The sequence below is a fragment of the Erinaceus europaeus genome, chromosome X (assembly GCF_950295315.1).
Source record: "Erinaceus europaeus chromosome X, mEriEur2.1, whole genome shotgun sequence".
Taxonomy (NCBI): domain Eukaryota; kingdom Metazoa; phylum Chordata; class Mammalia; order Eulipotyphla; family Erinaceidae; genus Erinaceus; species Erinaceus europaeus.
This window is the reverse complement of record NC_080185.1, coordinates 124,133,670-124,150,455: the sequence shown is the minus strand read 5'-3', so window position 1 is coordinate 124,150,455 and position 16,786 is coordinate 124,133,670. Positions and strand designations below refer to the sequence as shown.

The 16,786-nt window shown below is 46.5% G+C and overlaps 1 protein-coding gene across 4 annotated transcripts in view; it reads left to right on the top strand.

Moving 5' to 3' along the window:
- Positions 1-16,082, top strand: part of FRMPD4 (FERM and PDZ domain containing 4) — a 635,847-nt gene extending 619,765 nt beyond the window's left edge. For 2 of the 4 annotated variants that reach the window (XM_060183062.1, XM_060183063.1), the window contains 4 exons: positions 1,395-1,533; positions 9,814-10,878; positions 11,255-12,541; positions 14,647-14,735. In XM_060183062.1, coding sequence (XP_060039045.1) covers positions 1,395-1,533; positions 9,814-10,878; positions 11,255-12,541; positions 14,647-14,651 — 2,496 coding nt within the window. In that variant the 3' untranslated portion in view covers positions 14,652-14,735. Of the gene's footprint in view, positions 1-1,394; positions 1,534-9,813; positions 10,879-11,254; positions 12,542-14,646 lie in introns of all 4 variants that reach the window. The other 2 variants (XM_007517468.3, XM_007517467.3) reach the window with 2 other exon arrangements.
- The last annotated feature ends 704 nt before the right edge of the window (positions 16,083-16,786 follow it).

Below are 16,786 nucleotides of genomic sequence, written 5' to 3'. Positions count from 1 at the left end.
GGAGTAGGTTCAGAGTCAAGCCAACAGGAAAGGGTTAGCATGCTCGGCAGCAGAAAAGAGGCCGTGGAGCTCATGCCTGCGGGCCACAGTCCAGGGCACGCCAGTCGACTTCATGGCAAACGAAGTGCAAGGACAGATTTGGAAGAGCCTAGCACGTGACCAGAGATGCTGGGACTAACTCCAGTGTGGAAAAAGAGCAAAGGAGTCGATAAAGCTGTCCCAGACAGAAATGGGCGGCAAGGACCAGCAAAATGGCTCGTGTGGATGCTGGCATGCTTTGCCATGCCAACGACCCAGGTCTGAGCCTGGCCCCACTGCCAGAAAGGAAGCTTTGGTTCCGTGCTTTCTCTCTGCCCACAGAGAGGAGGGAGAGAGGGAGAGGGAGAGGGATCGAGGCTCTATGGATGGTTCCTTGTCTCTACAAGGGGACGGTGGGTGGCTGCCTGGGAGACCTCAGAGCGAGTGGAAGGAAAAGTCGCAAGTAGTACAGGGACTGTGAATGGGAACTGAGACTCCGCCATAGAGGCATCAGAGCCAGCCAGAATCCTACACCTGAGGGGGAAAGCGCAAGGCCTGTCTTTTGTTTCTGTGGCTATCTGTCTCTCCAAGAACACACCAAGCAAGCCATCCTTTTTGGCTCTCTGAGAATCACTGGGTGACTTTCCTGTATGCCCAAGATCCATGTCCAGTTATATCATTGCCTCATTCTTTCCAGAAAGCTAGGTCTTTTTCTCAACTCCTGACTGTTTCTCCCTCCTGTAAATTTATACTTTCTCTTAGAAGCGCCCTTCTCCTGGATCTCCTTAACGCCTCACTTCCTGTTCAGTCTTGGCAGTCAGTCCCACTTGACTGTTACTTCTCAACACAACTTCTCACCATGAACAAATACTTCATCTTCCTGGACTTTTTCAGATTGTGGGTTCACATCTGATAACTGACTCCTTCATCATTTTGTTAAAAGTTAGCTGTTTCAGCCACCTGGGAAGTGGATACAGCACAGGACTTGTATGGACGAGGTCCCAAGTTTGAGCCCCATCACCACATATGACAGAGTGATGCCCTGGTGTGTCCTCTCTCCCTCCTCTCCTCTCCCCGCTCCTCTCTCTCTCTCTCTCCTCTCTCACCTCTCCTCTCTCCCTCTCTCCTTCCCTCCCTCTCTTCCATTAGTAAGTAGAAGATTTAAAAAGTTTCGACTTGGATTTTTGGCATCTCCTAAATGTTTTTCAGTGGGACTGTGTGTGTTATGCCCGACTTCTTCCCCATTGTTTCTCTAATGAAGTGATGGCTCAAAAACATTATTTAATGGTGTTTTGTAAGAACAAGTGCAGCTCCTGTCCCTTATGGGAGGTTATTAAAGAGGGATGGCTTTCACTAAAGCATTCTCTTTCCTGTAGCCTGTCATCCTCCTGATGGAATCATCAGATGCCATGAACCTGGCCTGCTTGACAGCTGGATACTACAGACTACTTGTGGATTCCAGAAGGTCGATATTTAACATGGCCAACAAGAAGCCTGCAGGGACACAGGAAACAGGTATTGTCTCTGTAAACTCATCAGGTGTTGCCCTTCTGCCCCACCCTGCCTGACAGCAATAATAAGAAAGTTTCTTAAATAGTTAAAATTCTACCCATAAAAAAGCCAGTGTCTGAGCCCAACACAAAGCCCTCACATACTTCTGCTGTGGCTTTTTTTTTTTTAAATGAAAATGTTGATTTCTTTTCTCACATCACATTTAACATCTGAAAATGTTGGGTGTTTGCTTTGAAGACAGAGATTTTTATCAATGGGAAGGGACTGAGTATCAGTCTTTACGACCAGGATTTCCCAGCATTACTTACAGGGGCCAGGACACAGACAGCTGAGAATGAGATGCCCAGATGGAAGTTGTGAGCTCCGGCTTTAGGGCTTGTCTCTGCTCGAGGTGCCCTAGGTCCTTCTCCTACACGCAGACCCCCCTCCAGGACTCTGGCAGCTCTCCCGGCAGGAGGACTTGGTATTGCCAGCTCCTGGACTTGGGAGTTCACCCAGGGCCCAGGCAACCATCTTAGCTCTGCAGTGGGAGCATCAGGCTGGCAAAGTCATTCAGTTCAGTCACTTACCAGGGGGAAAAAAGAGTCCCAAAGACAGGACCAAGGCAACTGATAATGTTAAGGTGATTGTCTCTTTGAAGATAGATGCTTTCGGTGGTCCAGGAGGTGGCGCAGTGGATAAGGCTTTGGACTCTCAAACATGAACTCCTGAGTTCAATCCCTGACAGCACATGTACCCGAGTGATGTTTGGTTCTTTCTCTCTCTCCTTTCATTTCTCATGAATAAATAAGTAAGTAAATAAAAGGGAAAAGAGATAGATGCTTATGCTTGTTTCAGAGCTTTTCGTCTCTGGTGTTTGGACCTTTCCCTCCATTACAGTGGCCACTCGGTAGACATGACCATTCAAGGCAGAGCTATTAACCTGTGGAAAATTAGAATCAGGGGTTCCATAGTCAGGCCTTCTTCCTTTCAAAAGAAAGGGGAACAGATTCCCTCATTGCTATGTGAGAGAAATGTAGGAAAGGAAAAAGGATTCGAAAATCCTCTTACTTTTAAACTTTGAAGAAAACATCAGACATATGGACACGAGGACAGACTTGCACACAGAGTATTATGATGGCTGGCAATATGGAAGTGATAGTAATCGGAGGAGAAACGAAGCCAGAGAGGAGAAAGGGGGGGAGAGAGAGAGAGAAGAGAGGGAGAGAGAGAGAGAAGAGAGAGAGAAGAGGGAGAGGGAGAAGAGAGAGAGAGAAGAGAGAGAAGAGGGAGAGAGAGAAGAGAGAGAGAAGAGGGAGAGAGAGAAGAGGGAGAGAGAGAGAAGAGAGAGAAGAGAGAGAGAGAAGAGAGAGAGAAGAGGGAGAGAAGAGAGAGAGAGAAGAGAGAGAGAGAAGAGGGAGAGAGAGAAGAAAGAGAGAAGAGAGAGAGAAGAGAGAAAGAGAAGAGAGAGAAGAGGGAGAGAGAGAGAAGAGAGAGAGAAGAGAGAGAGAGAAGAGAGAGAGAGAAGAGGGAGAGAGAGAAGAGAGAGAAGAGGGAGAGAGAGAGAAGAGGGAGAGAGAGAGAGAAGAGAGAGAAGAGAGAGAGAGAAGAGGGAGAGAGAGAAGAGAGAGAGAGAAGAGAGAGAGAAGAGAGAAAGAGAAGAGAGAGAAGAGGGAGAGAGAAGAGAGAGAGAAGAGAGAGAAGAGAGAGAGAAGAGAGAGAGAAGAGAGAGAAGAGGGAGAGAGAAGAGAGAGAGAAGAGAGAGAGAGAAGAGAGAGAAGAGAGAGAGAAGAGAGAGAAGAGGGAGAGAGAGGAGAGAGAGAAGAGAGAGAGAGAGAGAGAGAGAAGAGAGAGAAGAGAGAGAGAGAGAGAGAGAGAGAGAGAGAAGAGGGAGAGAGAAGAGAGAGAGAAGAGAGAGAGAGAAGAGAGAGAGAAGAGAGAGAAGAGGGAGAGAGAAGAGGGAGAGAGAGGAGAGAGAGAAGAGAGAGAGAAGAGAGAGAGAAGAGAGAGAAGAGGGAGAGAGAAGAGAGAGAAGAGAGAGAGAGAAGAGAGAGGAAGAGAGAGAGAGAAGAGAGAGAAGAGAGAGAGAAGAGAGAGAAGAGAGAGAGAAGAGAGAGAAGAGAGAGAGAAGAGAGAGAGAAGAGAGAGAAGAGAGAGAAGAGAGAGAGAAGAGAGAGAAGAGGGAGAGAGAGGAGAGAGAGAAGAGAGAGAGAGAGGGAGAGAGAGAAGAGGGAGAGAGAAGAGAGAGAGAGAGGTTATAATAGAAGAAAGGGCAAGATAAGTAAATAAGAGATGATGGACAGCTACCAGATGGTTTTGCTCATGTGTAAAATATCGCTGGCTAAAGCAAATGAGCTTACAAAACAGTGGTAGCCTAACTATCTCTTGGATTTTATGAGAACTTGGGGCCGAGGCCAGAACTTTGGTGAAAGATGTAGGGATTTCCACTGACCACGTATGGTGATAAAATTATACCCCTGGAAGATTATAACTTTGTAAAACTCAGTTGAATCGCTACTTTTAAAAAGGAGGGGGAAATAGATCTTTGGTTGATTGAAAAAGAAAGAATCAAGAGTAAGGGAGAGATGGCACGCTCCAAAAAGCAGTTTACTGATGCAAGCTGAGCAGCAGCCAGGAGTAGACATCCAGCCATGACGGAAAGGCCTTTCTTCCATTCAGAAACTGGCTCAGGATCTACTGAGACTCACGAAATGTAGACTGAGTCAGTTTAGACCATCCATCCCAATGCTGTTCTCTCCTCTCACTTCTGTGGATGACTGGGCCACCCCTAGAACCCAATTTCGACTCCACATCTTTCCAGGCCTCCATAATAATTTCAGAAGCCAGATTCGTGTGCCTTCCTGGAGGGAAACCAAGGCTGAGTGTGTGTTTTCTTTTCTTTTTTTATTGAATAGAAATGGAGAGAGCACGGGAAGTTAGGGGGCGGAGAGAAAGATAGACACCTACAGACCTGCTTCACCACTTGTGAGGCAACCCCCTGCAGGTGGGGAGCTGGGGGCTCGAACCGGGATCCTTGTGCAGGTCTTTATACTTCATACTATGTGCACTTAACCCAGTGCACCACCGCCTGCCCCTCCCCCCTCCCCCCTGCCCCGTGTGTGTTTACTTCTTGTCTTAACTTGCTCAGAGAGAGAGAGGGAGGGAGAGATCTTAGCCAAGACCTCTAGCAAGGAACAGTGACACTTCTTGTTTATCTTGAAAACAACCTTGCAAGTGCTTTCAAAACTCCTGAGTCCCCATAGTTACGTATTTCTGAGCCATACGAGGAGGTTATTTGAGCATTTATAAAATGAAAACATTGACAATACTATAGGATAAGAGGGGTACATTTCCACACATTGTCCACCCCCAGAACTCCGTATCCCATCCCCTCCCCTGATAGCTTCCCTTTTCTTTCTTTCTTTCTTTCTTTCTTTCTTTCTTTCTTTCTTTCTTTCTTTCTTATTTGTTTTCCCTTTTGTTGCCCTTGTTGTTTTACTGTTGTAGTTATTATTATTGCCCTTGTTGACGCAATTCGTTGTTGGATAGGACAGAGAGAAATGGAGAGAGGAGGGAAACCAGAGAGGGGGAGAGAAAGACAGACACCTGCAGACCTGCTTCACCGCCTGTGAAGCGACTCCCCTGCAGGTGGGGAGCCGGGGACTCGAACCGGGATCCTTAGGCCGGTCCTTGTGCTTTGCGCCACGTGCGCTTTACCTGCTGTGCCACCGGCCGGCTTCCTGCTTCCCTATTCTTTATCCCTCTGGGAGGATGGACCCAGGATCATTGTGGGGTGCTGAAGATGAAAGGTCTGGCTTCTGTAATTTGTTCTTCGCTAAACATGGTTTCTTTTCTGATGGAGACAGAGAAATAGGGGTCACGAGAAAGAGAGAGAGCCGCAGTACCGCTGTGCTGTTTGTAAAGCTTCCTCCTGCAGGTGGGGGGCATAATGGCACAGGTCCTCCTTCACACATGGTAATAGGTGCCCTCCACTGGGTGCAGCCCCACTCAGCCCCTGTAAGTAGCCTTGTGGCCTATGGCCTATCAATGCCCTTGGCCTAATCTTATTCTTATAAACAAAGTCTTACTGGAAGGCAGCCATGTGTATATACTACATCAGTTTCCCAGGACTGCCATAACAAATTACCACAAACTTAGGGGCTTTGTGATAACAGAAACTTATTTTCTCACAGCTTGGCAAACTACTGATCCAAAATCTGGGTATTTCCAGGGGTCATGCTCTCTCCAAAGGCACTGGAGCCGAGAGAGATTGGGCCACACAGAGGAGAGGGGCGGCCTGTGACGCAGTAGATCATGAACTGCTGACCACCAGCCTCCTTGTGGCTGCACAGACAGTGTCCTCTTTGCTGTGTGGCCCAGTCTCTCTCATCTTATAAGAACACAGGCATGGTTCTGCAAGAGACTCTCAGGCCTGATGCTCCAAAGTCTCAGGTTCGATCCCCTGCACCACAATAAACCAGAGCTGAACAGGACTCTAGGAAAAAAAAAAAAGATAATAGATAACAACCACAGGGGTTGGGTGGTGGCGCACCTGGTTGAGTACACATGCTACAGTGTGCAAGGACCTGGGTTCAAGCCTCCAGTCCCTACCTGCAGGAGGAAAGCTTCACAAGTGGTGAAGCCGTGCTGCAGGTGTCTCTCTGTCTCTCTCCCTCTCTATCTCCCCCTCCCTCATAATTCCTGGCTGTCTCTATCAATAAACAAATAAAGGTAATAAAAAATTTCATTGGCTCCAAGCCAATTTTATAAAAAAATAAAATAAAATAAACAGCAACAATGATAATAACACTTGCTGTTGGGCTTAGGGCCCACAAGGATAACTGAGGACACTCTCATCTCATGAGCCGTAAGCTAATTTCATCCGCACAGATTCTTTCCAAAGAAGTCCACATTCATAAAGTTCAGCCCAGTGCATCCATTTTTGGGGGGTGCCATCTATGGCCACATTCGTGTTACAGCAGCAGACATGAGCTAAGCAGTCGACCCACCAACCTAAAAATACTTACTGTCTGACCTTCCCTTTAGAGAAAGCATTTGTAAACTCCTGGTTTCAACCCAGAGCTCTGGGCCAGCAAAATAGTTCCCCTGGATAGAGCGCCTACCTTGCCATGTACATGACCCAGCTTCAAGCCTGGCGCCCTCACCACGTTGGAGGAAGCTTCAGTGTTGTAGTCTGTCTGTCTGTCTGTCTGTCTGTCTGTCTGTCTGTCTGTCTGTATATTTAAAAAAGTTATCCCTGAGTGGTAAAGCCCAGGCAATGACAAAAACAAGGAAAAAGCAGAACTCTCCTTCCCCTCAGCAGTTCACATATGCACAGTCATAGTTGAGCTGTTGTTATTAATAAAGCAAGGCTGAACTATGAGGTATATTTATTATAAGGTAATGTGCCAACATACCTGATATTTAATTCAATGTCTTTGGAATCCTATCTTTTACTATTTATGAAAACATGTATTTAGTTAAATGATTCCGAACATTGGTTACCAGCTTAGACTAGGGGGAGTTCAAGAGAGGAGAGGGGTGAGAAAACGCATGGCCCTAGAACTGCCTCAAAATGGCACCTCTAAGGGCAGGGGTAGACAGCATAATGGTTATGCAAAGAGACTTTCATGTCTGAGGCTCCAAAGTCCCAGGTTCAATCCCCTGCACCACCATAAGCCAGAACTGAGCAGTGCTCTGAGGGAAAAAAAAATGGTGCCTGGTGGCACCTACAAAGCTCTATTGATAGAATGATCCAGTACTGTCTTGTTAAATATCAGAGCAAGATTAGTCGTTGGCAATTTTAATTAATGAGAAACATCAAACAGGTCTTCAGGCATTATGACACAAGTAAAAATTTAAATTATTCCAAGTATTGATTTTGCTTAGAAATAGCCAGGGAGGGGCAGGTGGTGGTGCATCTAGTTGAGCGCACATGTTACAGTGCGAAAGGACCCGGGTTCAGCCCCCAGTCCCCACCTGCAGGGGGAAAGCTTTGCAAGTGGTGAAGCGGGGCTGCAGGTTTCTCTCTGTCTCTCTTCCTTTCTATCACCCCCTTCCCTCTTGGCTTCTAGCTGTTTCTATCCAGTAAATAAAGATAATTTTTTAAAAGAAAAAGAAATCGCCAAGAGGGGCCGGGTGGTGGTGCACCTGGTTGAGCACACAGTGCTGCAGTGTGCAAGGTTCTGGGTTCAAGCCCCTGGTCCTCACCTGCAAGGGGAAAGCTTCACAAGTAGTGAAGCAGGGGTGCAGGTGTCTCTGTTTCCTTCCCTCTCTATCTCCCCCTTCCTGTCAATTTCTGGCTGTTTCTATCCAATAAATAAAAGAAAGAGAGAGCCAAGCAAAGCACATGACCTGTGACTGTCCCAGCTTAGACACTGAATATATGTGTACACATGCATAGAGGCATGCAGGCTGACGTTCATACATCAGTCTTTATTGGTGTTTTTGTGATACTATTCTTTTAATTTTTATTTATAAAATGGAAATACTGGCAAGATTACATTTGGCAAGGTACATTTTCACACAGTGCCCACCACCAGAACTCCGTATCCCATCCCCTCCCCTGATAGCTTTCCTATTCTTTAACCCTCTGGGAGTATGGACCCAGGATCATCATGGGGTGCAGAAGGTGGAAGGTCTGGCTTCTGTAATTGCTTCCCTGCTGAATATGGGCATTGGCGGGTCAGTCCATACTCCCAGCCTGTCTCTCTCTTTCCCTAGTGAGGCAGGGTTCTGGGGAAGCGGGGCTGTAGGACACATTGGTGGGGTCATCTGCCTAGGGAAGTCAGGTTGGCATCATTGTAGCATCTGGAACCTAATGGCTGAAAAAAAAAGGGTTAACATACAGAGCCAAATTGTTGACTAATCATGAACCTAAAGGCTGGAATATTGGAGATGAAGATTTGGTGTCTCTGTTTTGGAAAAAGCTAGTAGGTCTGTTTTAGGTATATTCCAAAGGGCCCATGACTATACTAGTTTTTGCCTGAGCCTGACATCTAATATGCAGGTGGACCCAGGTTATTGTCTGGGGAGATGGTGTCACAGTTGGAAAAAGGACCAGAAAGCTGGATCAAGGAAGACAGTAGCTCCCAAATATAGGAAAGTGAATAAATATTGTTACTGTCAACCCCATTGATACACCAGTCTTTGAACATCACTAGGATAGAAACAGGTTAAAGAGGGAGTCCGGCTGTAGCGCAGCGGGTTAAGCGCAGGTGGCGCAAAGCACAAGGACCGGCATAAGGATCCCGGCTCGAACCCCGGCTCCCCACCTGCAGGGGAGTCGCTTCACAGGCGGTGAAGCAGGTCTGCAGGTGTCTATCTTTCTCTCCCCCTCTCTGTCTTCCCCTCCTCTCTCCGTTTCTCTCTGTCCTATCCAACAACAACAACAATAATAACTACAACAATAAAACAACAAGGGCAACAAAAGGGAATAAATAAATAAAATAAAATATAAAAAAATTTAAAAAAAAAAAAGAAACAGGTTAAAGAAAAAAAAATTTTAAAAAACAGGTTAAAGATAGCCTTCTAGCTATCATTAGTCTTTGATGCTTTGCATTTTAACTATATGTGTTGTTATTGCATTATCCACATATTTTGTAAAGTATGTGGTAGAAATATAAGAATCCTTGACTTTTTCTTTCCACCAGGGTTGTCACTGGGGCTCGGTGCCTGCACTGAGAATCCACCACTACCAGCAGCCATTTTCTCCATTTTATTCCTTTCTGTTTCTATTTGACAAGACAGAGAGAAACTGAGAGGATGAGAGGAGCTAGAGAGGGATAGAGACAGACAGACACCTAAAGAACTGTTTCACTGTTCATGAGATGGGGAGCAGGGGCTCGAACCCGGTTCCTTGTGCATGGTGACGTGTGCTTAACCAGGTGTGCCACTGCCCAGCCGCCCTTGACCTTCTCTTAAGGAAGACAAAATCCAGCATCTTCCTCCACAAAGAGAGCAGTGCTACATCTTGCGATCCATTTTCCTCCTTGACTGGCCCCTTTTAGGATGGCCAAAGGCATGCTGTATATCCGCGCTTATGTATGCAAGTGAGGTCTTCAGATCTTGGAGTCCAGCGTCAGATGACACTAGATCCAGTTCCCTGCTCCCGGGCAGTGTTTCCCTTTATCGGTCAACAGTTTCATTTTGTGCAGAACCACTTTTGTTAAGTTCAGCTCTCCAAACCTGATACCCGAAGTGATGCTAATAGAGTTCACCACATCCTCACCCCCACCCTCCAAAAAACCCAGTAATGTATCTGCCTGTTGTTGTTGTTGTTGTTGTCATCCCCCCCCTCCGCAGGAGCTGAAAATAAAGGGAAGCATAACCTCCTTGGCCCAGATTGGAACTGTATACCCCAAGTGACCACCTTCATTGGTGAAGGGGAACCAGAAGCCCAGATTACCTACATAGATGCAAAACAGAAGCCAGTCGAGATCACAGATGGCACCTTATGTGCGAAAGACCACCGGCACCTGTATTTGGACAACACCTATAATGCCAACGACCTCACCCAGCCACTGGCCCCACCAGGAGAGGCTCCATGCGAGGCTAACTACAGAAGTCTCGCTCAGCGCTCCCTGATGACCCTTGCAGGGCCAGAAACACTGCAGAAAGCCCAGGAGTCTCCCAGAGGAGCGAAAGTGTCCTTCATCTTTGGAGATCTCGGCTTGGAGGATGGCTTGAACCCCCCGACTCTGGGCTATGAAAGACTCTTGGAGGAGAGCCCAGAGCTGCTGGAGAAACAGGGCAGCCTCTACATCAGCAGTGCCAACGACATGAAGAACCTGGACCTCGCTCCAGACGCACAGAGCATCCAGTTTGTGGCGAACTCTGTTTACGCAAACATAGGTGACGTGAAGAACTTCGAGGCTGCCGAGGGGATAGAGGAGCCCCTGCTCCATGACATCTGTTATGCAGAGAATCCCGACGACGCCGAGGATGAGGATGAGGTGAGCTGTGAGGAGGACCTTGTGGTGGGCGAGGTGAACCAGTCTGCCATCCTCAGCCTATCTGGGTCAAGCGATGACATCATTGACCTCACGTCCCTGCCCCCTCCAGAAGGGAATGATACCGAGGATGACTTCCTGCTGCGTTCCTTGAACATGGCCATTGCTGCACCCCCACCTGGCTTTAGAGATAGCTCAGACGAGGAGGACTCTCAGAGCCAGGCCGCCTCCTTCCGCGAGGACAAGGAGGCAGGGAACAGCGTGCAAAATGACGAGATCCCCGTGTCCCTCATTGATGCTGTGCCCACCAGCGCTGAGGGCCAATGTGACAAGAGCTTGGACACCACTGGTGTTGCCACGCTGGAAGCTCTAGAAGCTCTCTCTGTGTCAGAAGAGCAGCAGACCAGTGACAATTCAGGTTCTTTCACAGTTGTTACATTTATTCATTGATAAGCATATCATTTCATCCTTCCCAGTCATTTGCCCTCGGAGCCCTGCCATGCGTTATTCTCCATTAGCTGCATGTCCCATTCCATAAATGTGCTGAAACTACCGCCATGGCCTTTTTGTGTATGCGGTTTCCTTTGCTTTTTTGTTGTTGTGTTTTTTTCTTTAACATGTGGCATATTGTTCCCCCATTTGTGGAATGACTGTGCAATAAAAACTCAGAGTCCTTACTGAAAAGGGAGACACTTGGTATTTTTTTTTAATACTGATGAGTCCCGTTTTCTTACACGTGTCTCCAGTGCCTCTGACACACCCATTAACCAGTTCTTGTTTTTTACGGCATGCAGGTGTAGCCATCTTGCGGGCCTATAGTCCCGAGTCTTCATCAGACTCAGGCAATGAAACAAACTCTTCTGAAATGACTGAGAGTTCTGAACTGGCCACCGCACAGAAGCAGTCAGAAAACCTCTCCCGCATGTTCTTGGCCACCCACGAAGGCTACCACCCCCTTGCAGAAGAGCAGACAGAGTTCCCCACCTCCAAAGCTCCTGCTGGGGGCTTACCTCCAAAGTCCCACGCCCTGGCCACCCGTCCAGTGACTGACCTTCCGCCCAAAGTTGTGCCTTCCAAGCAGATACTTCACTCAGACCACATGGAGATGGAGCCTGAAACCATGGAGACCAAGTCAGTCACTGACTACTTTAGCAAACTGCACATGGGGTCAGTGGCGTATTCCTGCACCAGCAAGAGGAAAAGCAAGCTGGCTGATGGGGAGGGCAAAGTGCCCCCAGGTGGGAACTTACCTGGGAAAAAACAGCAAGGGACCAAAACAGCTGAGGTGGAGGAAGGCACCAAAGGGAAATGTGGAACTATGTCTTCAAGGGACAGTCAACACCTAAGCACTTTCAACCTGGAAAGAACTGCCTTTCGTAAGGACAGCCAAAGATGGTATGTGGCCACTGAGGGGGCAGTGGCTGAAAAAAGTGGACTGGAAGCGTCGACAGGGATAACCTTCCCAAGAGCTTCCGGTCATGGTACAAGAGAGGCCGAAGGGAAGGAGGAAGAGGCTCCTGGTGGAGAAACCAGTGAGGTTTCAGGACTTGGCCAACGCGACCACTTCTTAACTGACGTGACCTGTGTGTCTTCAGCCAAAGACTTAGGTAACCCAGAAGACGCTGACCCATCTCCCTGTGACCATCCTTCCAAGGTTCCGGAGGTGGAAGAGGGTGTGGCCCGCCTATGTGACTACCACCTGGCCAAGCGCATGTCGTCACTACAAAGTGAGGGCCATTTTTCTCTACAGAGCTCTCAGGGCTCTTCGGTAGATGCAGGCTGTGGCACAGGCAGCAGCAGCAGTACCTGTGCCACCCCTGTGGAGTCCCCACTTTGCCCCTCCATGGGGAAGCACCTGATTCCTGAGACTTCCGGGCCAGGCGGAAGTTACATTCCTTCAGATGAGAGAGCCATTGGGCTTCCTAACCACGGAACAACCTTTAAAGAATTGCACCCACACACAGAAGGGATGTGTCCTCGGATGACAGTGCCTGCTCTGCACTCAGCCATTAATACCGAACCCATGTTTGGCACTTTGAGAGATGGATGTCATCGACTCCCCAAGATTAAGGAAACCACAGGTACAGCAGTGAGAGATTAATGTGCACTTTATATTACATTCCAGGAGCACATAGACCAAATTTGCACAAAACCTAGAAATATAAAGTCTGGGGGAAAGTCAAAGTTAGAATTTTAGAAAAGGCTGCAGAAATGTGACCTACTTACGTAGCAATCACGGATTCCCCAGTGTTTAATGAATACCGAAGTCTCTGGATCTGGAGAAATAGTGGAGATGGCATTTGCTTCTCACATCCTTGCTCTCTGCTTGCTTTTAGAATGTGATCAAGCAGTATTTGTTTCTAGATTCTAAATGTAGACTCTTAATAGTGCCCAGTGTGGCTTTTAGCTACAAACAGTATTACTTAAAGCAGGGGTGGGGAGCACACAGTCAGTTAGGCTGGAAATCATTTGGCCTGGCCCAGCCAAGGCAACTGGACCTTTTTTTTTAAAGACTTTTTTTTAATTATTATTTTATTTATTTATTTTATTGATTTATTCCCTTTTGTTGCCCTTGTTGTTTTATTGTTGTAGTTATTATTGTTGTCATTGTTGTTGGATAGGACAGAGAGAAATGGAGAGGGGAGGGGGAAGACAGAGAGAGGGAGAGAAAGATAGACACCTGCAGACCTGAAGCGACACCCCTGCAGGTGGGGAGCCAGGGCTTGAACCAGGATCCTTATGCAGGTCCTTGTGCTTAGCGCCACCTGCGCTTAACCCGCTGTGCTACAGCCCGACTCCCTGGACCTTTTTTTCATAGCAATGTTACATGTTGGTTTTTAAGTTGATAACCTATGGGCCACAAGTGATATTATAAATATTCAAAGGGCCCTTGTTTCTTCTCACGGCATCTAATTTCAAAGTTTACTATTCTGTTATTGAGAGACAAAGAAGAATAGAGTGGAAGATCAGGGAAGCTGGAGGGACCTGGGAAGATCATTGACTTTTCCACAACCCTTACAATTCCCTCCCTACTTACTAGTGTAAGATTCTAGAAGAATATTCTGAAACAGTGTCAGAAAAATTCTAGAGGTGCGCATGATGAGATGCTAGATCTCCCTCAAATAATAAAATGTTGACCCAGATAAAAGCAAGAACATCCCCCCACTCTGTGCCCAAACTCACTATCGTATTAGCCAGTAGATGCACTGGCTCTTGCTGATCCATTTGGCCAGCCATCACATAATCAAGGAAGGTGTTTTTTCATACCTTCACGTTGCAAGTTATGGCACCAGTAGTATTTTCCATAAAGGTCAATAGACATTAGTGAGATCTTATATTGGTCAGTTTCTGTTCCTGCTCTTTTAGATCATCTGCGTGCTCAGAACCCACCACCAGCTTCACCTGGCTTGAGAAACCCACCTGAATGCTCCTACACCCATCATCCAACTAGCCTCTTTACCTCTAGACTAATTCACTGTTTAATCCTTTATGGTTAAGAAAGAAAGAAAGAAAGAAAGAAAGAAAGAAAGAAAGAAAGAAAGAAAGAAAGACCTTCCACCTAAGTTACCTCATGATTCTTACAGAAATTCTGAGGGATAGATGGCATTTATTTTCTTCACATGACACATTTCTGAGAGACGGTAAGCAGCCTGCCCAGTGTCTCCACTTTAAACCCTGTACCAGACAAATCTCATGGGGTCTTTAAAAAGGTTGCTCACTTAATTTGCATCACTTAAATCGGGTCATTTATTAAATGTAGATCATGCTAGGATTAGCATAGCTCTCTGAAAGTAGACATAAGCATTAGAAATAGCTTTGCATGATTCATAGTGGGATTTGCGTTTTCTAACTATGTGTTTAAGTTTGATAGGTAAATATTGGAAGCAAGACGATTAATGAAATCACATTGTCTCCTTGAAAATGTTTGGGTTTTCTAGACAATTCCAAATGAATCAGCAGTTCAAGAAATAATGGATACCAGAATTTCCTGAAATGTCTTGAGATGGAACTTTGTTCTGAGATCTCAGGAGCCAACCTTCAGAAAGCAGGGAGACCCTGCACGATGGCAGCCCTGCTAGAAAGCCTCCTTGGAAAATGACAAGCATTGCAGAGGAAGAGAGAGAGGCAGGGAAACGGCCACCTATGTGGTGCTTAACGATTCTCTCTGTTTTTCTACTACCCCTAGTGTAGCTTTGACAGAGCCTGGGAAGGAGAGACAAGGAGGCATGCCTACAGCTTGGTCTCAACATCCTGAAGCTGATCTCATCCTGCTACCATCAAACATTCACTTGGAATCCAAGGTGCCAATTCCAAACCCAGACCCTAATAATTTTCCCCAAGCAAATCAGGCATACAGAGAGGTTGTGAGCTGGCGGTCACTGGGCCGGAGAAGGGGAAGCCTCCAGACTCCTCCCCCCAGCCAGAGGTTTCTGAGACATAGTGCCAGTAACCTCTCGGGATCCGTAAGTTTGGAGACCTTCCAAGAGAGAACCAAGGGTGCAGTCAGCTTGAAGTGCCCAGGTATCACAGAAGCACAGGAGGCCAGTTCAGAAAAGCAAGCAGAACTCCCTCTGGGGAAGAAACTCACCAAAAGTTTTTCCCAAAGCTCCGTGCACTTTAGCTCTGAGGAGAAGGTTCACAGAAGGTCCCCCATAGCTCCCAAAGACTCAAAGCTGTATAGGACATTACCCTTACGGAAGCTGGAGAGCAGCAGTTGGAGATGCCGGGGACCTTTCAGCTATTGCTTCCTGAACCGAGGGCAGGATGAAGATGCTGATGAGGATGAAGAGGGTGAGGAGGCCACCCATGGGATCTCTTGCCTTTACCGACCACAGATGAATGAGCTCATGCCAGGACCAGCCAGGCCAGAAGGGGAGCTGTCCAGAGGTTCAGTGCTGAAGGCATGGGGAGAAGATCTGAGTGGCTCAGATGACGTGGACTTCAGCACCCTGGCTTTCGATGCCCGGATTGCAAGAATAAATGCCCTGAAGGAGAGCACATATGTAATGCCTGATGGGTTCCTTGCAGCCCAGAATGATGCTGATGAGCTGCTTTGCCTTGTCAGGGCAACCAAGGGGTGGAAAGAGGAATCACGCCCTGAAGCATATGGCCTTACGCTGTCTCAGTACAAGCAGCTGTTAGCCATTGAGTCCAGACAATTGGGAAGTGCCTGTAGGAAAATGGCGATGGCTGAGAAAAGCCCAGAGGAGATGCTCCTAGCTATGACTTCCAGCTTTCAAGTGCTCTGTTGTCTTACAGAAGCTTGCATGCGATTAGTTAAAGTTGTGAACTCAGAAACACAGCGGCAGGAAATTGTAGTGAAGATCGACGAAGTGGTCATAAACTACATTTGTCTCTTGAAAGCTGCGGAGGCAGCCACTGGGAAAACCACTGGGGACCCCTATTCTGGACTCTCGGCACGACACTCAACCACCATGGCCGCTCTTGTAAGCACACTGACACGTTCTCTCAAGATGCTTTTAAGTAAATAAAGTATGAAAGTCACGTCATAGTCTACCTTTGCAAAGCCATACATGAACTTTGATTTACCTTACGTGTACGATGAACAGATGTCTCCTTTCTTCTCTCTGGATATTTTGTTATTTTATATAAGAGATAAAAGTCACAATGCTGAAATGCACTAATCAGATATATTCTGTTTATATTCATACATACATATACACACACACACATACACATAAAAGTAACATACAAGGAAGTGATGACATTTGGCTATTTCGCATATAGTCAGAACTCCAGCTATATAAAGTGGAATCTGAAATTCTGTTGTGTTAGAGCAAAACAGTGAATCCTACCCCCTTTCCTTCCAAGCAGATACTTGGAAACAATATCATTCATCTTAAAGAGTAAAAAAGAAAAGCAACCACAATGTATAATAAAACAGTACTTATGTTTTAAAAGTATAATTTTTAAGCATTGAAAGTAGCAAAATACATTCAAATCCGAGAAACTATTACAGATTATTAGAAAATATATACTAAATTAATTTCCACTCGTAGTGTTTGTTTATCTAACGCTTTCTTCCAGTAACTCTACATCTCTAATTTGGACTGATGCCACTTGGGCTATAAATGGGGTGTGGGATGGATTCTATTGTGTCAATGTTAATGCTCTTTAGGATGTTTCCAGAACTAAACCACATCCTAAATAGAATAAACAGGATGGTGGACAGGTTCTTGGGTAGTATCTAGTTATAGATCATCTAATCACATTAAATGAAAGGAATTAATAAGACCAAAATGAAGTTGTCTGACGAAGAGAGCTTTGACTAAGTGTCAAAATATATAAACCAAAGACGTTACCTA